Source organism: Wyeomyia smithii, chromosome 2, assembly GCF_029784165.1.
Source record: "Wyeomyia smithii strain HCP4-BCI-WySm-NY-G18 chromosome 2, ASM2978416v1, whole genome shotgun sequence".
NCBI classification, from domain to species: domain Eukaryota; kingdom Metazoa; phylum Arthropoda; class Insecta; order Diptera; family Culicidae; genus Wyeomyia; species Wyeomyia smithii.
The window spans coordinates 2,080,152-2,104,133 of record NC_073695.1 but is presented as its reverse complement, the minus strand read 5'-3'; the positions used below and the strand labels follow the sequence as shown (position 1 = coordinate 2,104,133).

General features: G+C 37.6%; 1 protein-coding gene across 3 annotated transcripts in view; it reads left to right on the top strand.

The window, feature by feature from the left end:
• LOC129725858 (proton-coupled amino acid transporter-like protein pathetic) overlaps positions 1 to 23,982 on the top strand; it is a 62,644-nt gene that overhangs the window by 14,059 nt on the left and 24,603 nt on the right. Inside the window, exons 1-3 of one of the 3 annotated variants that reach the window (XM_055682194.1) lie at positions 2,780 to 2,957; positions 3,835 to 3,885; positions 3,945 to 4,015. In XM_055682194.1, the coding sequence (XP_055538169.1) occupies positions 3,877 to 3,885; positions 3,945 to 4,015 (80 nt within the window). In that variant the 5' untranslated portion in view covers positions 2,780 to 2,957; positions 3,835 to 3,876. Of the gene's footprint in view, positions 1 to 2,779; positions 2,958 to 3,834; positions 3,886 to 3,944; positions 4,016 to 19,240; positions 19,401 to 23,982 lie in introns of those variants that run through there. The other 2 variants (XM_055682193.1, XM_055682197.1) reach the window with 2 other exon arrangements.

Genomic DNA, 23,982 nt, shown 5'->3' with positions numbered 1-23,982 from the left:
CAAGCCACACCATGAGAGTTGAAGTCTCCCAAAATCAAACGTGGCGAGGGAAGAAGTTTTATTAAATCAAAGAGCAGCCGTTGCCCAACCTGTGCTCTGGGAGGAATATATATTGAGGCAATACAAAGCTCTTTACCTTGTATTGTCATTTGACATGCGACAACTTCGATGCCTGGAATCGAGGGGAGGTTAATACGATAGAAATAATAGCACTTTTTAATCCCTAAAAGTACTCCTCCATATGGGGTGTCTCGATCAAGGCGAATAATATTAAAATCATGGAAGTTGAGATCAATATTTGAAGTAAGCCAAGTTTCACAAAGGGAAAATGCATCGCATTTGTTTTTATTTATCAAAACTTTAAACGAATCTGTTTTTGGTAAAATACTCCTACAATTCCACTATAAGACAGAGATAGAATCCTTCATATACGCAGTTGAATTAGGCATCGAAGGATACAATCGCTGCAAGGAGGGCCATTGGGCAGTCAACTGCTTCAAAAATGATCTAACTGTTGGGAGGAATGCTGTAAAAAAAATTTTTAATTGGATCGGGTACATTGAAATTTTCAAAAATCCAGTCCACAATGTCAGAAAATTTCACTAATCCAGAGTTTGTTTCATCAACTGGATGTGCAAAAGGAACAACTGGGGTTTTAGATGTTCCTGGCAGTGCTGGGAACTCCTTCTGGGACTTTAAATTTGCAAGCCCAGGAGGATTTAGCTTCGGTTTTTCCAACTGTATTGATTGTTTGCGTAGTTTTCAATGAATTTCCCATGGAAGGTAATTACACAGACAAACAGACTCGATGACGATTTCATCGACCAGAAAAATAACGATTATTTTGAAATTTTGCTTAGTGAGCAGTAATGCCGCTTGTGTTGCTATAAGTAAGCGTGCACATTCTTTTAAAAAGCAGAGCAAAGCCTTGGTGCTACATTCCGTATCGGAACTCGACCTTCTGTTTTATTATACACAGACTTCGCAGTCAACTGTTTAGTATACAGGACAATTGCGGGGCTAGCGCTATGATTCTACTGACACTAACAGTCTCTCCCGAGCCGGGACTCGAACATACGACGACTGGCTTGTTAGGCCATTTTTTTTTTTTCATTTTATCGTGTTACTTCCAGAGTAAGCCGAAAGTAATTACATATGTTACGATGTGAGCAGTTTTTGAACACAAGATTTTTGAGAGCTTGTTTACCCCACTTACCCTTTTTTCCAAAAACCTCAAATTTCGATATAACATTGCATAAACAAACGTAACCTGGAAATTACAGCCCAATTGAAGAACAATGACACAAAACGGAGTAACGCTTCTCCCACAATGGGTACAAAATAATGGTCAAAAACATGTTATAGAAAAATTGGATTTTCTCACGCATCTTTATAACGGCGCATTTTTTTTATATATCAAATGAAAGCTCTTGAGTTGCACTACAAAACGTATTGTTTGGATTTTAATCCTAGATCTGTTGGTGAGAGAAAAACAGCTGTGAAAATCACCATTTTTTTTAGAAAATTACAAATTTCTCAGCATGTATTCTCGACAGCAACTTCCAATAGCCCTCTTTTTGTTCCTTTAATAGAGTAAAACAAACATGCCAATTTTCATGAAAATCGGTTCGGTTTACTCAAAGTTATAGCAATTTTACGTTTTTAGCAGTTTTTTGACATTAATTTTTGGCGGGTTATTTTACCCCACATACCCCCTTTCAAAAAATCTGAGAATATGCAGAACATTGCTCTATTATATAGATAAACAAACCTTGAAAGTTTCAGCCAAATCGGAGAACCTCGATACAACCTCCCTTGTGTCGCGAACTGGCTCTTAAGATGCCAACTACGCACTTCCAATCTTCAACGCAAATATCATTCAGCATCAGAGTAGCCACACACGTGACGTCGTCATATCTACTGTTATCTCTGATGAAATAAAAATTCACCCCAGGAGTGCCAACTCCTCCGCACTGACGTCATTTTTGCTTAAATTTGTTATGCGTAAACGAAACAAAAAAAAAACAAACCGCTCTGGAGCAGGTTTTACAAGCAAAAACAGTAGGCAATGAAATACATCACGAGCACATGTTCTGGCAGCACGAGCAGGTATTTGAGTTTTGAGTTTACCCTAATCGGGGACCTTGCAAAGAATTTCTTTATTGGATTATAAAACTCGGAATTGAAATTGTACCTAAAATTACTACTTGTGCAATTCAACAAGCGATAGGACAAATTTTTAACGGTGATCGAGTGAACATATTATGCCAACAATTCTCTCCGATTATCAAATACTCGTCCGGCGGTGAACGTTCTTGGCAGCAATTTGAGGGGCGCCGGGTTAACCCACATTAGCTGAAACAGGAAATATGTCAACCACAGAAGCAACGAAAAAAAACATGAAATTTTATCTCTCGTCGTTGCGTTGATTGGCAGTCACCGGAAAACAGTGACGCAATGTTGACACCCTTGAAATAATGCATCTAATGGTATCATGATTCACAATGAAATGTGCTAAAAGATGTGCCCAGTGACACCGAAAAGCGATAAAAGCCAATCAATTAGCTGGAGAAAGAAAAAGAGTCCAACAAGAGCAAGATTGAGTTCTAATTTCTGCCGTAATTATCATCACGCTGATAAAACGTTTGTTGGTTTGATAACCAACAACGTATCATAGATAAGACTCCAAGCTCAGAACGACAACCGACGAAAACGAGTTTTGCAGTTCAGTTTGCAGCAATCGTCACGAGGAGTTGCACATTCTTTACCTATCATATTACGTCTGAGGTGCCTGTTTCACATTGAATATTGAAAGGTTTGAATTTGCTGCGGTTAGCATTAGCAAACACTGAGTAAACAAATTACTAGTGTCAGTTCAGTGCGGCTTAAAGAGCGACTGCAGTGCACGTGAACAAAGAACTGAAAATTCAAATGAACAGCTAGCTGCTGAATGCAGTGTAAGTAAAACAAGGCGATCACTTTCAGCGAATGACTCCGCGCGGGGATCATAGTACTAGTTTTGCTTCCGTCAACAGATACTGGATCCACGTGTCACAGTATCAACAAGTCACAGCGAAGCCGAAGGTGATGCTTTTGATTCGCTTATCAGCGAGCTTAGATTCCGGTTCGATGTTGATAGTTGTTATCGAACGGACTGGGGGAAAACACAATCCGTTGTTGGTTCTAACATTTTTCCAATTAACGCGTTAGACGTTATCCATACCTGCGGGTGACGTCCACAGGGTGGTTAAAATAGATTTGACAGACAGATCGGTTCGGACCGAAATGGTAGTCCAAAAAAAAAGCAAAAATTTTCAAGATTTTTTACAATGTGACGCACTCGGTTGCTGATAGCAGAAAAATGAAAGGTCAAAGCAGCAACTTTCAATGTACAAAAATCGTCTGCCGCAGAGTTTCACCGTATCGAAGAACCAACCAACGCGCAGCTGGTTACGTATACAGGAATATGCGGGAGTTCTTGCTTCTAAATTGTGGTGGGGAAATGAATAATCAATGCGACACGTGATCGGACGGAATTGCGAGACGGTTTCCCAATCAGCAGTGGGTCACAAGCCTGTTGTCACAATTTGTCCTCAGCTGGCGATCGTCGTCGACTTCGTCGTCGTCGAAATAAATTAGTGTCTAGTCGATGCATGTCATAATTCGCTTTAATTGATTTGAGCGCACACGAATAGACAGGCGGTAGAAACAGAGCGGACGTTTGCTGTCTGCCGTTACAACTGCGCGCGATATCGATTTAGAGTTTAAAAAAGTCTCATGGCAATTTCAATTTGAAAATCACACTCATTCTGGTATCATCTCTTTTCATTTCAGATTTTTATTCAGTAAAAAAGAAGCAATCAAACCACTAGTATAATGGTCAATGTAAGTAATCCTTTGAGTTATCAACCGAAACATATTTTCAAAATTTTGATTTCTTGCAGGAATATACAGGACCTCCCGCTCAAGAGTTGGAGACGTTTCTCCCGAAAGATGCAAAGAATGGAACATCAAAGTAAGTTATTGATCCAACGTTTTCATTATTCGAGCACATGCTTCCGAACGATAACGGTTGCTAAACCTCTAATCCAGAAACTGTCTGACTGATGAGTACCAAGTGACACTTGATACGAGACGAACTTTAATAATTAAGTACATTAAACTATTCTGCTCATTCGATATGCTAGCAACAAATTTGTAAAAAGTAAACCTTGAATACCACTTGAAATTTGATTCCTTGTAAATAAAACCTATACAGCACTTGCGACGTAACTTTGTTTGCTAGACAATCATACGATACTGAAATAGACATTCCTTGAACTTTTGTAGAACAAATTTTCGAAAAATGTGACATGTGACTCAGCGGCATTTTCTACTTTCAAAGTAATTTGTTTTTATTGCCGTTTGCCGAATTTGAAGCGAACCCACGTTAGAATTTAGACCACATGAAGCTATGTCAGACAGTCTGCGACAGCATCTAAAACATACTCCCCTCCTCGATTGACTTAAGGCCTTGTTTGTCTCTTAACGTTTGGCCACTTCGTCAGATGTACACACCCTCTCGGTAAACAATGACATGCACATACTGTGAGTGCCGCACGTTGGCATGTGCAAAATGACGCATCACAAATAGGTGGGATTCAGCAGGATGAATTTTAAATACCTTGCTGGAGATTTTAGTGCAGCTGCTAATCTGAAAAAATCATAACTTCGAGATATGTATCATATTAGGATATAAGTACGAAATGACGACGTAGCACTTAATTCGTATTCATATATTATCTTAATTTGCGTCCCGTTTTATTATTTGTCGCACGTCATTCGTCACAGATAAGCCCCGCTTTATCTACGATTGATAAAGCTTTATCAGTGTTACGGTAGCAATATTCATTTAAAAAATAATAATAAAAAAGGTTTTCATACGCGATATCTAAAATGTTACCTATAGAGGAAACGCCAACTATGCCATATCGCGTCCATCTTCTGGCGTTTTTTTCTCAAAAAATCACAAGCGTGTAAAAAATTCTCTATCACTGGGCAAAGCTACGCACTAGCCTTTATCTGAGGAGCTTGCAAAAAACACCGCGGTGGATTCTGAAATATCTTTAAAAGAGTTGAGAGCTAATAAACTGATGTGAGCTTTCACACACGAAAGGACATCACGCACAATAACTACACAACAGAGCTCAATGCGTTGCTTTTACTGTATGTCTCTTAAGCATATATCAAATGAGGTGAGCATCTAGCTGGGAAAGTAGATTGCGTTGTTTACTTTGCATCTCGAAACTAAAAAAAAATCCCGCCGCCTGTCACGTATGTTTCTTCTTCGAATGTTATCAAATTTATCTCAGCACTCACCACTCTTGTTTCGATCAGCTGTGGTGTATTAATTCTCCTGCGAGCGGCAGAAACACAACACGAAACAGAAATAAAAGGAGCTTGTAGAAACACGCGGCGCTCATGCTGGGCAAGCCTGTCCATTTAAAATATGTATTAATTACAGAATTTCGTTTGAGAGGAAGGTACAAATTTTCAACATTATAGGGATCAAACTAACCTTCCCTCTACGCATACTCATAGTTTTGGGGAAGCACAGGATATTTTTTTTCTGTGTGGACTCATCACTGCGAACAGAGACATTTGATCTATTGTGATATTGCCCAGATGTTTTCTGTATTCCGCACTTCATATTATTGGCCAGTATCATTTTTATCCGTGCTTGGGTGTGAGATTTTACCCTTTCCGTTTCAAGCTCACTGCTCTACAATACCAATATCGCCAAACTATAATTCCCTAGAGTGAGACTTCACCTAACGTTCCTCTTTGGCCAGGTTTATTCTAATAGGGACAGCACAGGATCTTTAAGTTTAAAATGAATGAAGGTTCACGATTTCTTCCATCCTAACCTTGACGCTGAGATAAGAAAAAAATACTTATATCACAGAATCATGTACTGTATTCTAATGCCCACGCTACTTAAAGACAGCAAATTAAATTCAATACTACAGAAACACACCGCAAATTTGAAAACCTCGGTACACAAATTGACTAGGGGATCGAATGAGCTAGTAGTGGCTAGAAGTGAGTCACTTTTTAGTGTTTAGTGACTAAAACGTAACTAATCACGCCAAAAAGTCACCATTTTAGATCAAAATGGTCACTGAAGTAACTATTGTAGCTCGAAATGAGCAAAAAGTACTATTTCTGTATGGAAAAATACATTGGAAAAATTTACCAAATATTTGAACAGTTCGGTTCGTTAGACTTTTTCCACTGGTTGAATTAATCACCGTGAGCGTTTACTTTTTCGTTTAATTGGCTATTATCGGTGAAGTTTCATACGAACGAACAAACTGTCTAAGAACTGCCAATGTAAAGGCTTATTCTAAAAGCTGTCCGCGTCTTTAATCAGTGTTGCGCGTGAAATTACGTAACTAGTTAATTCCCTTTTCTTCAATCGGATGTACTCCTCTGTTTTGCAGTTGAAAAGAATTTTAAAAAAATCGAAGTTATAGCTCGTATTACAGCAGCTTCGATGAGCAACTCGTCTCATTTGTAATACATGGGCGAAGCGAGTCGATTCGACTTCTGTAATAGGGCCCTTTATCATCCATCCTCGTGTTGGGGCCTCAATTAGTTGGATACATTTGAACATCTAAAAATGCATTAGTTCTATGCGTTTCATAATCCGTACATAAGTACAACCATTTCAATGTGAAAAAACGATAGAAATTTTACTTTTCCTAATTTTAAAGGCTTGTATTAATCACTTTTTGGTCATTATTTGGTCACAATTTGAATGAAAAAAGTCACGAAGGTGACTATTATTTTACTCCAAGTCCGCTACTAGCCCTAAACCTGCTTTCTGCTCTCGTTAATAAAGAAGTACAAAAGGTGTGGAAATACACCAACTTTTATAGAAACACACTTCATATTCAAAAATACTCGTAAATAAACATTGTGATCGGATTTTAGATTGCTGGTTTCGCAATTAAAAAATTGCCTCATAGCACCTCGCCACGCTAATGAAATAGATAAAATTCAAAATCGTAAAAATACATTAGTCAGTATAGCTGCTACTTAGGCGTCGTACTCAATTTACGTGACAGGGAGCTGCGTAGCCGCAAGGTTACAGAGTTCGCTTTGTCAAGCGGATGGTCGTGGGTTCGAATCTTAGTAGAACCAGGCCATCCGATGTCAAAAAGGACTTAAGCATGGGTTTATTCTCAGGCTCCCCACCAGTTACCCTTCGTTTACGCTGAAATCTACAATACCTTTGCGTAACGTCCTCTTAACAAAAAAAAAGTTCCTCTTATCAATAAAACTGGCCAGAAGGACGCACGACGAAACTTCTCCAGGGAATTATAATTGGTGATATTTGGCAAGAGGAACGAGTATCGGTATAGTAGAACAGTAAGCGTGTAAGGAAGAGTATCACATTACACACAAGCACTGATGAACAATAATAATAAGCATGCCACTGCTCAGTAGCGGTATTGCTATTAACAGAAGTGCGGGATACAACAGACACCCGGGCATATCTAACAATAATAGATCTACGATTCTGGTCGCAGTGAGGAAGTTCATACAGGAAAAAAAGCTTACGTGACGCATGACTCATTCTAGATAAACATTTCAAAAGGTCCTATTAGCTTTCATCGTTTTTCCGGAGCGTCCTTTCATTTTGGTAATGGTTCAACTTTAGTAACTCTCCCAAGCGTGGTTTTCGTTTAGAAGGAGGAGGATCTAGGATCCCTCCGCTATCAACTTGCGCAAATAACGTGTCATAAAAGGTGTTCAATAAACCGTGGTGATTGAATGAAAGTGTTCGATCAAAAAATCGATCAACGCAGATAGGACTTTTCGAAATGTTTCTCTAGTATTGTTATATGAGGTGGAAGGGGGTAATTGAGAGACAGTTACGTAACTGTTATGTTTACTCAAAATTGCAAATTTGGAAAGGGCCAGGTTGTTTAGCGTTACGTTATTTTAGGGGGGAGTCATATCGAACGTTACTTATAGTTACATAGGAGGGAGGGGGTCTAAACCTAGGTTTTTAGAGCGAATGACGCCTAACCGAATTTACTAATGATCGATTCAGCGGTTTTAAAATCTGGAAAGGTTGACATCGCTCACTACCCCATCGTCTCAAACGAATATGTACTAACTTTATAGTATTATATTTATAACTATAACGGATGGTATTGGTCATTTTCGGAAACCATAGGTCGCCATCTTGAATTGAATTGCAATTGAATTTTCAGAATGATCATGAGGATTTAGACTTTGCAAAATTAAAAACTAATAGACCCCATATTGCCCAAGCTAATGGAATATAGCGGAACTAATATAACATGCCCGATACGTGAAAACCAAGATAACAACATGCTGATCATGTTTGGTGTTTTGGAGTTTATAACGAACAAATTCTTTGTTGTTACACGCTACTGTAAGACTTTTATCTACCGAATTTAATGATAATCGATAATTGATAATTGATAATTGAACGGTTTTAAGGTTAATAAAGATTGACAACATTCATCCACCCCTCCCATTTCTCTTAAATACGCCCCTGAGATATAGTAAAGTCTCAAGTGACCAAGTAAAGTGTCAAAACCAAGTCCCCTACTCAAAAACAACTATGTACACATTTTCATAATGAACTTTGCAATAATTTACAAATAATAAAATTTAGTAGAGCCCCTCTTACTACGCTCAGGACCATCATCATCATCACTACGCAACTAAGATACAAAAAATCAATAAAAAAAATATGGGTATTCATGTCGAGCTCGTAAACAAATACCCAGCCGTAAAAATACTCACCTCCATTGACGCGTAATGGAAGATACACAGTTTACGGCTGGGTATTCGTATACGAGCTCGATGTGATGACCCCTAATAACATGCTTGAAAACCAACGTATACATTAGGGTGGGACAAAAAATAAATGTTAGCTCCCATGCACTTTTCGTGTTCCTTATGAATCCCGATTTTTAAAGTTTGCATACGATTTTATATGGGAAAATCCACTTTTTCAATACTTATCCTCTAGAGATGTCAAGTTGGCTTTAAAAAAAATATCAATACATGATGTTTGTAGGAAATTTTCCTGGGAAAAACTCTTCTGAAGACCGTAAGGCGCTACGATGCTTGTAGAAACAGCTATTCACCCAAACTAATTGCTACAGCATGCTGCTATTGCAAACTTGCTTAAGTATGAGAAATAATTTCGCGTGGAATTAATTTTCAAAGTGTGATTTTTGCTCAGAGGATCTTCGGGGAAGCCTCCAAGATGAATTTGAGCGATATCATTTCTTATCACATGCAATTTGTAACAGCAGCATGCTGCAGCAGTATTGCTAGTAAAATTCAATGGTGAGCCGTTCGTCTGATATTCAATCAGTCTGGAGTGAATATCTTTTTCCACAAGCAAGGTAGCGCCTTGCGGTCTTCAGAAGAGTTTTTCCCAGGAAAATTTCCTATAAACATCATGTATTGATATATTTTTAGGAGCCGACTGGACATCTCTAGAGAAAAAGTTCGAAAAAGTGGTTTTTCTCATTTAAAATCGTATGGAAGCTTTAAAAATTGGGCGCAAATCTGGCGTTTCACCGATCGATCTGAAAAGTTACACAGTTGTTATAGGACCCATGAGGAACACGAGAAGTGCATGGGAGCGAAAAAATAACACTATCGTCTTTTTTCCCATATAACCGTGTCCCAGTCTAGTAATCGAGTTAGGTTTTAAGGAATTTACAAATAACAAATTTAACAACTCCCCCTTCCTCCTTGGCACGTTAATGGTAAAGATAAAGTTGAAGGTCGTTGACATACATCAGGTATTGTAGATTCTACATACCGAATTTAATGATGTTCGGTTCAGCAGTGTTAAAATCATACAAGGTTGATATCGATAACACCCCCCCCCCCCCCCATCCTTAGTATACCAATGAGATACGGAAAAGTCTCAAATGGCACAGTTATGTCACTAAAATATGCTCAATACTAAAAATGATCTGTATTTAAATTTGCACGTAGAGCAAAACTAATATATTTGTGACACTCCCCGTATTCGAATACATACCCCTATGTACAAATTTTAACGGTATTCGTTTTTGAGTCAATGGGTTAGTTTTGGTCGTTTTTGAGTCTAAAGGTCAGCGGTTCTCAACCTTTTTTTGTCCGCGTACCCCTTGGCGATATTTTCCATATCAATTGTACCCCCTGGCTTGGAATGTTCTTGCAGAGTGGGAAAGAGTAAAGGTAGATCATGTTGTGGTAGTCTAGTTAAGGTTCCAAATTAAACTGTAGCTTGTTTGATTGCTACAGTCTTGTTTTAGGGGCTAGATTGGCCAACAAATGAAGTATTATAGAGAATAATTGCTTTGTCCGCCATTACTGATTTTTCTTTCGCGTACCCTCTTAAGGCTTTCGAGTACCCCCAGAGGTACGCGTACCCTAGGTTGAGAACCGCTGCTATAGGTAATAGACAGACAGAAAGACATTTGTATTTATAGATATAACATTCCACCTCAGTTTTTGCGACCAAATTGTTGTAGAAGATCTTACGTTTCAGGTTTGCCCAGAAATTCTCCATTGGACGCAACTGGGGGACGTTGGGCAAGTTTGCCAACTAGGGTACCACATGAACATTTAGCAGCTCCCTCCCATCCGACGATCGCTTCGAGTAGTGAGACTACGCCAAATACTAAAAATTTCCTCGTTCAGGCCAGTCCGGAGCGAAAGAAGTGCGGCTTCAACATCCTCTTTTCACTGATGATCAGTCACAGCAGCACCTTCTTGGGGGACTTTGTGTGTAAAATGAACTTCACCTCGAAGATCATTTCCTTCGTGAGGAAGTAAAATAAGAAGTGCCCTGCTGATTGTTTCCACACAGGGTGAGATAGATCTCTTAGTCTATCACCACCACCACGTCACGATGCGCCGGGAAAATCGACTTGACCATCTTTTTCAGCCGCTGCGTCATAGCCCGCAGCTCCGAGACAGTAAACTGCCCGGGCAGGATAAAATAGCAAAACCACAACTCATCAATAACGCACCTATTTTGTTATGATTTCTTATCGTGTTATTCGAAAGACATTCACATTTCTAACACGTATATGAAATTAATATCAAATTTTGATAATATACCTTGTTTTGCTTCTGATTAGATGTTTGATTATTTGTAATATGTTCAGTGATGCATTTAGTATCCTGTGATTCGAGAATATCTGAACCGGTTATTTTCATGATTATTAATGCAAGTTATGGGTTTGTTATTAGAATATCGAGATCAGTACGTCTTGAACTGTCCTACAGATCAGACGTTTTTTCGGTTGCTTGTGGACTGGTCTTTGACTGCCTATAGCTTCAAAGTTTGTGTTTTGTCAGTGTGTCTTTTAAAGACTACCTGAAAGTTATTTCCCATCAGTCTTTCTCAAGACTACCTACTTTTGAATTTAACATTTGTTTTAACTTTTTTCGTATCACCTGAAATGGCTGGACGGAAAAAGAAACCTCGCATCGCTGCGGGGAGGAAAAGAGAGGCATCTCTTTCTGACACATCGAGTGTCTGTAGTGACAATCCTTTCGATATTTTGCCTGAGCAAGAAGCTGGTGAAATGGAAGTTACCAATAATTAAACTATACAAAATATAAAATCTTAAAAAAAGGAGAAAGTTACACCTATTGTGGTAACTATTTCTTCTGAATTTAATATATTCAAAAAGGAACTTTCAACGTTTGTTTCTGACGTTAAAGTTACCTATCAAATTGGCCGTAGAGGTGAATGTCGCTTATTAGCCGACTCAGTAAAGGGTCGTGATCGTCTTGTTCAGTATTTAACTGACAAGATGCACAAATTTTTTACATATGACACCAAGAACGCCAAGCCGTTCAAGGTTGTCTTGAAAGGTCTCACCAACGATCAAACCGTTGATGAGATCAAACTTACTTTAACAGAATTACTTGGCATAGCCCCTACCCAAGTAATTCTAATGAAACAAAAATCACGAGGCGAAAACAGTCAGAGAACTGGAATTTCCCTTGTTAATTATTTAATTCATTTTAACCGCAATGAGGTCAACAACTTAAAATTTTTTGAAAAAGCACATGCTTTGTATAATGTGCGTGTAAAGTGGGAAATTTATAGGAAGTATGGCGGAGGTGAAAAGCATATCACCCAATGCCGTACTTGCCAACGTTATGGCCATGGTTCCAAATTCTGTAACATGGACCAAAAATGTCTTAATTGTGGAGACTCTTCTCACAAAAAGGACACATGTCCTGTGAAAGAGAGTAAAAATTTTCGCTGTGCGAATTGTAACGGCAACCATATGTCAAATTTTTATCAATGCCCAGTCCGTTTAGCAATTGTTAAGGCAAGGCAAGGTAAACAAAATTCAATTTCTCAATTAAAACCAACTTCCAAACAAAATTCTCCAAGCGTACCAGTGGCGCATAGTTTACCTACTCCTTTGCATACCCGTTTAACTTATGCACAGGTTACAGGTAGTTCGAACATTATACCGCCTAGTGTTGGTAGTTCGAAAATGACCGTTAATATGGGTAAGCAAAACACGCTAGAAAATAATTGTACACCTATTACTCCAGCTAATATTGCTGCCGAAAATATTTTTTCTAATGTCAACTGCCTGGGGCCTATTACGGCAGGTAAACTTTCTTTTTTGCAACAGGCAATGTTCGATCTTATGAACGCCATGTTGCAGGCAAAATCAATGTTTGAAGCCATTCAAATAGGCACAAATTTTACTATTAAAATTGTTTCTAATTTAAAATTTAGCAATGATTTTAAATAAAACAATTAAAATATTAAATTGGAATGCTCGCTCATTGAAGGCCAATGAGAATGAGTTTTTTATTTTTTAACAGTAAATAATGAGCATATTGCAATTATTACTGAAACATTTTTGAAACCTAACATAAAATTAAAATATGACCCCAATTACGTGGTTCATAGATATGATAGGATTCAGGGTTCCGGCGGTAGAGTTGCAATTGTTATTCATCGCCGAATCAAACATCGTGCTCTTCCCCATCTTGAGACGAAAGTTATTGAAACTTTGGGAATTGAAGTTCAAACTGAACTTGGGATTTTATTTATTGCCACAGCATATTTACCATTTCAATGCACACGCGAGCTCAAAAATTATTTTAAAGGTGATTTACAAAAACTCACCAGAAATCGTTCGAAATTTTTCATAATCGGCGATTTTAACGCTAAACATCGTTCATGGAATAATTCTCAAAGATTCCAATGGCAAAATTTTATTCAATGATTGTTCTTCAGGATACTATTCTATTTTGACTCCGAATAGTCCTACATGCTTTTCTTCTGTAAGAAACCCTTCAACAATTGATTTGGTGCTGACAGATCAAAGTCATGTATGTAGTGATTTGATCACACATGCTGACTTTGATTTTGACCATCTTCCAATAACTTTTTCTTTATCACATGAATCAGTTTTAAACCCTATGAGCTCTGTTTTTAATTATAACAAGGCTAATTGGGAAAGATACAAAACTCATATTGAAAGAAATTTCAATAATGAGCTTGATTTGCAAAACGAAGTGAATATTGATTCCGCTTTGGAAGCATTAAAATGTGCAATTGTTGATGCCAGGAATTATTCTGTTCCAAAGGCTCAAGTAAAATTTGATTCACCAATAATTGGCGAAAATCTTCAACTTCAAATTCGTTTGAAAAATGTCCGCAGACGTCAATATCAACGTTCTCGTGACCCTGTTTTTAAAACTATTTATAAAGATTTACAGAAAGAGATTGAGACTAAAGTTGAAAAATTGAAACCATATTCAAAACCATTTTGGAAGCTGTCGAAGATTTTTAAAAAACCTTCAAAGCCTATTCCAGTTTTAAAAGATGGTGAACGTTTTCTTGTATCCAATGAACAAAAGGTTCAAAGACTTGCTCAGCAGTTTGAGAGTGTTCATAACTCAAATTTGAATTTTGTGAGTCCAATTGAAAGTGAAGTCACACCTCAATTTGATTTAATTTCTTCCCAGAATTTTTTACCTGCAGAAATAATTGAAACTAACTTGAATGAGATTAAATCAATTATTAAAAATTTCAAAAATATGAAAGCACCTGGTGACGATGGAATCTTTAATTTACTAATCAAACATCTCCCTGAGAGCACAATGGAATTTTTAGTGAAAATTTTCAATTGCTGCTTCAAAATTGCATATTTTCCCAAATTATGGAAAAATGCAAAAATTACTCCCATTTTAAAACCGGATAAGAACCCAGCTGAAGTTTCAAGTTATCGACCAATCAGTTTGCTTTCTTCAATAAGTAAACTGTTTGAGAGAATTATTCTTAACAGAATGATGTCACACATCAACGAAAATTCAATTTTTGCAAATGAACAGTTTGGATTTCGCCATGGGCATTCCACAACTCATCAATTGCTCAGAGTTACTAATATGATACGAGCTAACAAATCTGAAGGTTATTCCACTGGAGCTGCTCTTTTAGACATAGAAAGAGTGAGAAAGAGATTCGACAGTGTTTGGCATAAAGGTTTGATTGCGAAATTGCAAACTTTTAATTTTCCAATTTTTCTAATCAAAATTTAAAAAAATTATCTTACTGATCGAACTCTGCAGGTTGTCTATCAGAATTCAAAATCTGATAGATTTCCTGTCAGAGCAGGTGTACCTCAAGGTTCAGTCTTGGGTCCAGTCCTGTACAACATATTCACTTCAGATCTTCCTGATTTGCCTCCAGGATGCACAAAGTCATTGTTCTGCGATGACACAAGCATTTCCGTAAAAGGAAAAAGTCTTCGTGTCATATGCAGTCGATTGCAGAAAAGTTTAGATATTTTTTCTTCCTACTTGCAAAAGTGGAAAATCTCTCCCAATGCTTCTAAAACTCAAATGATAATTTTTCCGCATAAGCCTAGGGCTTCTTTCCTCAAGCCAAACAATAATCACGTTGTCAAGATGAATGGGGTTATTTTAAGTTGGTCCGACAAGGTTAAGTACTTGGGACTAATTTATGATAAAAAACTTATTCTCAAAGAGCACATTGAGAGTATACAAGCCAAGTGCATCAAATATACGAGATTTTCACATCCTCTCATTAACAGGAATTCTAAACTTTGTTTAAAGAACAAACTTTTGATTTACAAACAAATTTTTAGACCAGCAATGCTTTATGCTGTACCGATCTGGTCAAGTTGCTGTTCAACAAGGAAGAAAACGCTCCAAAGGATTCAGAATAAAATTCTGAAAATGATTTTGAAGCGTCCTCCTTGGTTTGGTACACTCGAATTACATAGACTTACTGGTGTTGAACCATTAGAAGCTAAGTCAAATCAAATTATTAACAATTTTCGACAAAAATCGTTGCAATCCTCAATTGCTACGATAAGCTCTCTTTATAGCCAATAAGTTAGCAATTAAGTTAGTTGTAAGTTAACTTCCCCTTTTCTGACAAGTAGGTTTAAATCCCTACGAATGATAAGTCCTAATTGCGAAAGCAAACAAATCCTAACAATTAAAATTACAAATATCTAACAGTGTTGAGAAGTCACCATTTGTGATTGGACACACATACTCATTATTTACTAATATTTATCATAAATACTTAAGCTACTAACAAATCCCCCCTTAAAAAAAAAAGAATATCGAGATTTGGTCTTTGTTATTAGAATATCGAGATTTGGTCTTCATTTGGACAATTGCGGGGTTATTTCTGACACTAACAGTCTCTCCCAAACCGATACTCGAACCTAAGACGACTGGCTTGTTAGGCTAGCATCGTACCTTGAGACCATCTGGGAGATTGTAAATGTATGTAAATCATATTATTGCAAAATGAGGTATTGTGTTATCGAGTTTTCAATATCAGGTTTTGATATTATTATGATATTTTCTCCTGCTCGGGTGGACTGCCGCTTCCTGACATGTATGTCCATGTTTGCTAAGGAAGTTTTTCACCGGCCAAAGCTTCATCGACATCCCGAACAAGCACACGCAGCAATGTAGCCACTTTTCCTCGGTCCTCTTCTTCAGCATCCATGGAGCTTCTTGTTTGTTCAGGGTCGTCAGCTGTCCGAAACCGGACTTTCATTCCATACTCTGATTGTTGTCCAATAGTGCCAAGATGTTGTAGATGCCGGAACGGACGTATCCGACGTCAACAAAGTGCCGCATGACGTCCGTTTTCGACACGGCGAAGTACTACTGTTCTTTGAACGGCACACTTCTGAACGGAGTAACTTCACTGTTTTCGCCACCACGTTTAGAGTTCGACTGATAGAGCTGTCAATTTTCTCTGCTGACTCATGGGTTACTATGATTGATGCTGCAGGTAGTGGTAGTTTGATCAATGCATGTACCCATGAAAAATCGGTAATTTTCAAACTTTTCGAATCACGCCGTTTATTGGATTCAGTGATTTTGTTATGAATTTTTGTGGATAACGATTATTGTTATATTGTTTCAACATTTTTCAATAATAGGCGCTATTTTATTTTTGTTGAGGCCAAATTCATTGTCGAGTGCCTTGATTTTATTTGGTCTGGGAAGTTTAGTCCTATGTTTATATTTTTTTTTTCACAGAGCTATGATATTCCTAATGAATTTCGGGTAGTGAAAAATCTGTTAAGTGGATAGATTTAAGGGTCGTGTTACAGATGCTTCGACAATCAACTCGTCACTTTTGAAAAACATGGTCGAGTGAAGTCTACTCGACCCAACCGAGAGATGTCTACTCAACCTTTGTGATGGGTCCCTATATTATTTTTTGTTAACATCCCTCCCTTATGTATGACTTTTAATCGTCCTGTCGAGTGAAGAAATAAGCTTAAATAACTAAAATTCGAAATTAGAAAGGCCTATCAGTTAGTTATTCAATATCACTACACACAGTCATAGCAATTATGAGAATTTAATTGCTAAAAACCACTGGTTTTTGATTGATTTACTTCGCTTAAAGATTGTTCGTTTGAAAAGTGGACTCTATAAAACTGATTAGAGTTATCGTGCTTCAAATTTTTCGAGCATTTTATCAAGCCCACAACATAACATTGATGGATATTGATATTGATGAATGATTTGTGTCTAGAGGAAGCACCAAGTTATCGTATTCTACCATTTTAATTGAACAGCTTAAGGTCATCATGCATTTGAAGGGTACTTACTCGACATTTCTATGTGAAATACTTATGTACATGGTGTCCATCAAATGTTGGTACTATGTTTTTCGTGTTCCAAATTTATTTGATCAGAATATCGAACATTTTCAGCAATGGTTTTCTTTGGCAGGCTTTCTGAAGTAGTCTTACGCCTACTTCAGTAGACCCGCCAAGAAAACCACTGCCAAAGACGTTTGACACCCTTTTATTTTCGATTACGAAACTGAAAAATATTTTCGAAAAATATTTCATATATTATTCATCCTAAGTAATAATTCTCGTTTTATTTGAGGAATGAGAGAAGAATGAAAACGAAGAATTCTAGTGATCGCCATCGAGACAACGATTTTAGTGCGTTTGGTGGAAAATCGTAAAAGCCTGTTATTTTGTGCTATACTGCAAAGAATGTCCTTTTGATTGAAACATAAAAAAAATAACTAACCTCCCAAGTAAAGTTTTTGAAATGCTGGTCATATAGAAATTTTTAAGTTTTTAATTGAAGATTTAATTTTTTTTAAAAATAGTTGATTCGTTTCTGATAAAATATCGAAAGTTACGATAGTGAATCATGTCTCTATTTATCCTCGTGAGTAGTGTCCCAACCTCTAGGCTTGTCTTGTAGAGATGGTCGGGTTTGATGTTTTTCAAACCCGTACCCGACCCGAACCCGAATTTTTTTTTTCGGTCGAAACCCGAGCCCGACCCGAACCCGAAACTTTTTTTTCGTTCAAACCCGAACCCGACCGGAACCCGAAAATTTTATTTCTTTGAAACCCGAACCCGACCCGAACCCAAAATTGTGAAACCCGAACCCGAGATTTCATAGATTTTATAGTCGGGTTTCGGGTTTTCATACCCAAACCAGACCTGAACCCGAAATTTTCAAACCCGAACCCGTCGGGTACGGGTCGGGCTCGGGTTTCGGGTTTCAAAACCCGAAACCCGACCATCTCTATTGTCTTGTGCTACACATTCGGCAATCGGAACTTGACCTTCTGTTTATATTTCACAGACTAGCTTGTTAGACCAGCCGGGAGGCATTCCTAGTACTAACGTTTAAATCTCTCAGAAAAATAAAACAACAACTACTAGAATAACTGATAAGTTGAAAACCGCAATATAGCTGAAAGTCAAAAGGTCCATGAACCGCCAGATAACTAAACCACCAACCAAACCAACTGCTGCTCACCGACTCATTTCCAGTTTTGGTCAAACATTTGCGATTTAGTTTGGATTATAATTCAAACCATTGTTGGCTTGATTAAAAACCCGACATTGATACCGAAGATTCCGGGAACTCTACGCGCGCGCGCGCATCAGGCAACACGCAAACGCACAGCTTCTTGTACATAAGGATAATTTATTTCTCCACTACATTGTGTGCTTAATTGTCTGCTGCTGTGCAGCTCTGCAACCGATTTTTTTTCGTACAAACTACCAAATATGCTGGGCAAACTGGAACCAGATATTGGGGACAACAAACCAGCAGTAAATCGCATTGACATGGAAAAATATGTTGTAGCAGAAATGAGGAATGCCAGCGCGAAAAGAGAAAAGAAGGATGCTCGGACATGCAGTGCCCAAAAAACGACGATGTAAGAAATAAATTTAAAATTTCCTACTGCGTTGCACCGCGAGCATGCCAACTCTTTTCGGAAAGACATGTGCATTGATTACGAAACTTTTCAGTAAGTATGGCATAGCCACTACTTATTATTGGCAATTATCCCTTTTGTTCTCGCTTAATCACACTTCTACAAACATATAGGCCCAGGGTTGACATATATATTCATGCATGATGGTGAAAAGCCTACGATTTCATCATTCGGGGGGATGAAACATAAGCGATGAAGCATAAGTGCTGCTGCAATGTGCGCGCAAAGCAAAGGAAAAACTGACGGTTGGTTGATAGCGTGGTTGATCTCGCGCAGCTATATACTTAGTATTCTTCATGCCGGAGAGAACATGCAAAAAAATTGCAAACCTGAAATCGATTTCAGTGTTGCAACATGCCCTTTGCGCAGCAACATGAAATGAAAACTTCAGTTCAGTTCGTTATCAGTCGGCACTCGATCAAGTTGTTGCGCCGTTGCACACCGTGGAACGAACGCTGGAAACATCAGCATTAGTCCCCTGCAAGCAAGCAGCCAGTATAACAATGGCCAGTGGTTATCAGTTTAATAACAACAATGAATCCGAAGATGATGTGAAGAGGTATTTGAACCATTAGTTCAACAAGTGTTACAATTTAGTGTTTTTTGTAATGATGTGATAGAAATAAGTGATAATATTTTAAGAAAAAAGTTCAAGCGCAAGAAAAACCGTTGTAACTCAATTGAAAAAACGAGTTTTTTTAACATTACATACAATTTTGACCTTTGTCTCAATTTTTTTCCAAAAGTGTGTAAATTTAAGTGTTAATGAACTTCTAGAAAAAAAATGGTTGTTACAAAAGCTTTTGGAAATATATTGGTTACACCAGTTTGTGTTTATATATTCCTCATTTCAAAAAGATGCGTGACACGATCAAAAACAAAAATCAACGGTCACGTGCAGGCATTTCGAAAATCGAGTTTTTAGGAATACATTAAACAACTTCTAGTAACTCTATTGAAGAAGTGTCCGCAACAATTTTGATTCAAAAAAAAAATTTTGGAAGTCAAGACTTGGAATTGAAATCAACAGTCACATGTGCTAAACAAAACTTTAGTGCATTAAAAAAGTGTCCGAAAGTTTTCAAACCAAAAAACAAAATATGTTCTGGAAGGTGCATCTGAAAATAAAATATAAATCAAACATTTATTTTATTTTTTTACAAATTGCGCCAACTCTCACATCTAATTCAATATGATTTTGGAAGTTTATTGAAAAACTAACATGTGAACAAAAATATTGTTCAAAAGTTAACAGTATCATTTCGTTAAAAAAAATACATACAGTAAAGTCTTTTTTACACTGTTTTATTTTACACGGTTTTTTACGACGATTCCCCAAATAACGTGATATTTTTTACGTCGTTTTCTAAAATAACGCGGTTTTGTTACACGTTTTTTGTACGAATTTTCGTCTTCGCGTAAAATTGTTACAGTAAGTAACAGTAACGGTAACAGACTATAGCAGGCTGTTTTTTACACAGTTTCATTTTACACGATTTTTTACGACGTTCTTCCAAATAACGCGTTTTTTTCACACGGTTTTTTTTGCACGGTGAATCGTGTAAAAAAGAGCTTCAGTGTATCAAATTTCGACCGAATATAGATGAATGAAATCATGCTTGGTACGTTCAAAAGTGTAACCATAAATCTGGAACACTCCAACGAAGCAAAAGCCGCCACAGGGTATTGGTAATCAATAAATCACAACACATGTCAACTTTGAATTAACTGCGTTGCTAAACTCTTCCTACACTGTTGGATCTTCCCTTTTGGCCTACTGCTGTGGTGTCAAACTCCAATATGCTGGTCGCCATTCAGTCGTATCAACTCCTCTATCAACGACTCTGAATATAGTCGCATCACAATTACAAGCGTTAGTCCTCTCGGGAAAAATAGATCACTACAAGAAGCTACTTGTTACTACATTCCGATTTTAGTGGTCTATCTTTTTAATCAATCCATTACACAATTTCCTACACGCCATGTAAAACAGAGTTGTCGCGAATCTACATGAAGAACTGATATCATAAAATGACCTCAAAAAGGCGAAATGTTTCAGTGAGATCGGAAATGAAATGCTAAAAACAAATTTTTTGACCTATTTTCCATGGAATGCCTTATATGCCTGCTTTGATATTCCCATTCTAACACTGAAGAAATAATACAGTGTGCGGCGGAAAAAAATACAAAAATTAATGGCGTTTCTTTCAAATGTTATTTGAAGTACTTCTAGGAAATACAATCGACATTTTCAAATTTAGTTATCTGTATGAGGCCCTATTCAACAACATTCACACTAGGGTGAAATGTTTTCAGGCTCTTGCTTCAACATACGCCCAAATTGAATAGTCGAAAGGTTAAGGTCCGGGTTGCTAGGAGCCACAAATCTTTCGTTAGAAACTTTAAATTTTCCACCAGACAGTGTTGGGTCCAATTTGACGTATGACATGGCGCTCCATCCTGTTGTAGCACAACGTATTGATCCTCAAAGAAGTTGACCTTCATCCAGGATAAAAAACAGGCGGCATTTAAAAACCGTTGGACGCTACCAAGCCAAACATCATTACACTAGCCGGATGTTGGTTTGGAACTAAAACTTTACTTTCTCTGGAACATCCTCAACTTTTGTCGACGAAATGAACCGGTCTGTATGGCTGTCGATGCTCAATAGCTTTTCGCCGGAGAATAGGATTATCTTTTCTTTCCTTTTTCAGCGAAGAAAGCAATTTTTTCGAACGAGTCACTCGTAGTTCTTTTATTCGCTCAAGAATCAAGTAGCGTTTCACTATTTCTGGAAGATGCGTGCAAGTCTTTTTTGATGAATCTTCGTTTGGGTTGCTCAGAAAAGGTGGCATCCTTGGCAAGTTTCCTTATACCGGGTTGCAAGAAAATTCGGCATGGACCGATTTGATCACGGTTTGAATATGTATAAACCGAGGACATCCACTTTACGGCTCTCGCTGCTTGGGACCATCCTTCAAAGACATTTTGATGCGATAAACTGTGGCCGAATGACATGGTCTCGGCAATCTCTTTCACACACTGTCCAACAAAACAGGTCATTAAATACACACACTAACCCAATACTAACGTTTAACCGTTAACTAAAGTTTGGTTTTTCGTCAACAAAAAAAAACTTTCACGATTTTCCAAAATTCAAGCTATGTTTAGAAAGCTATGAACTTGGAAAAATTGATAAACACAATGTAAAATTGATTGAACAAGTTGAAAAAACAAACATTTTTCTGCATGAAAATAACAAGAATTAAGGTTAAGAAATGAGCAAACTAATGACTCTTAAAATATTACATTTTGGATTTTTTCTTCTAATACTATAAAAAATGTGGGTTATGGTTTGAAATTGAATTGTAATAAAAAAATAGAGTTCTGTCTGTCCGTTTAATCCATATATATAGGCTTAGAAATGACAGAGCCGACCGGCATGAACTTTGTATGTAGGAGTTTTTAAGATCGGGGAAGGTTTTTATGATAGTTTGAGACCCCTCCCTTCTCTGAAAGAGAAAGCTCCCATGCAAATGAGACACGAATTTCTGTATAACTCGAGAACTAATCAACCAAATGGAACCAAATTTAGCATGTAGATGATTCAATAAGCAAGAAATTTTTCTATGGTAATATGAGACTCCTCCCTGCTCTAGTAGGGAGTGCTCTCATACAAATGAAACACAAACTTCTGCATGACTCGGAAACTAATCCAGCAAATGTATCCAAATTAAGCAAATGTTTCTATAATAAAATGAAGCGGGAGGAGGAGTCCATACGAATTTCTGCATAATTCGAGGACCAACCAAGCAAATTTTTACCAAATTTAGTATGTTGAGGTTTTAGGGGGCAAAAAATGTTTTTATGGTAGTGCGACACCCCATCCTCCTCTGAAAGTGAGCGCTTTCATGCAAATGAAACACGAATTTCTGCATAACTCAAGAACTAAGTAAGTGAATGGAAACACCTCACATATTTCGAGTATTTTGTCTCAATACACACGAAGCTCCATAAGCTGCTTAAAAAAGGGTACCTACCCTACACTGTTAGCGTAGGGAAATCACCAGAGAAAACCTAGCTGGAAGCTATTCCAGTGCCAATTTTTGACACACAAACATGTTAAACATGTTCTGATTCAAAGTAACTGTCACTCCTCGAAGAATCGGATCTCAAACCGTAGTAGAAGAAGATTATGATTTGTTACATTTAGTCTAAAAAATACCAAGGGTTGTATGCAAAGCCACGCACCGCACCGCAAGTTTGACGTAGAGGTTAAGGTACATAAGGTTGTTTGTTACATTACTCGTACATATCAAAAATGTTTGAAACTTTGTGCAAATAGTATAATAAAGGAAAAAAAAGAGTTGAAGTGCTACCGAATTTCAATTTTCACAAACATCACTGAACAGAAATGGAACAAACACTATCCAGCTTTCCATGAGCGATAAAGGCGGACAGTGCACGCAGCCAATTTTGACATTTTCTGTAGGTCAAGGAATTTTAAATCGCAGTAACGGAGTAGAAAATATAACAACGTTGTATCGTAGCATAGCAACTTCAATAAACAATGGCCGTTCTGTTGTGCAAATTTAGTCGTGCGCATGCGCTTATCAAATAAACAAAACTTTTTCTTAAAGTTGCTATGCTACTTTGCAAATTTTTTATGTTTTTCACTCAGTTACTGCGATTAAAAAATACCCGACCTACAGAAAATGTCAAAATGGGCTGCCTGCATTGTCCGCCATTACCGCTCGTGGAAAGCTGGATAGAACACAAACAAGTTTCAACAGTCAGAGTGTGCAGAATGAAATAATACTATCCTTTAAATTCTAGCGCAAAACGAGAAAATATTAAATCTTCAATAATGTGATTGTTGTCCTTATAAGGATAATTGTCTTCCAATTTCATATCGGATATAATGTTGATCCATGGGGGTGAAGTCAAGCAGTCTGTTGTAATGTTGGATCCTCTAACCGAAACATCCAACTCAGTGATGTAGTCTACAAGTAACAAGCTCGGAACAATATTCTCTAAGAACTTACGCTTGCGTTTGTGAAACACACTCAGCTGGGCAGAACTGGAAAGAACACTGATTCTTGCTTTTGATTGGCATTTAGAAGCAAGCCGATTGCATAATC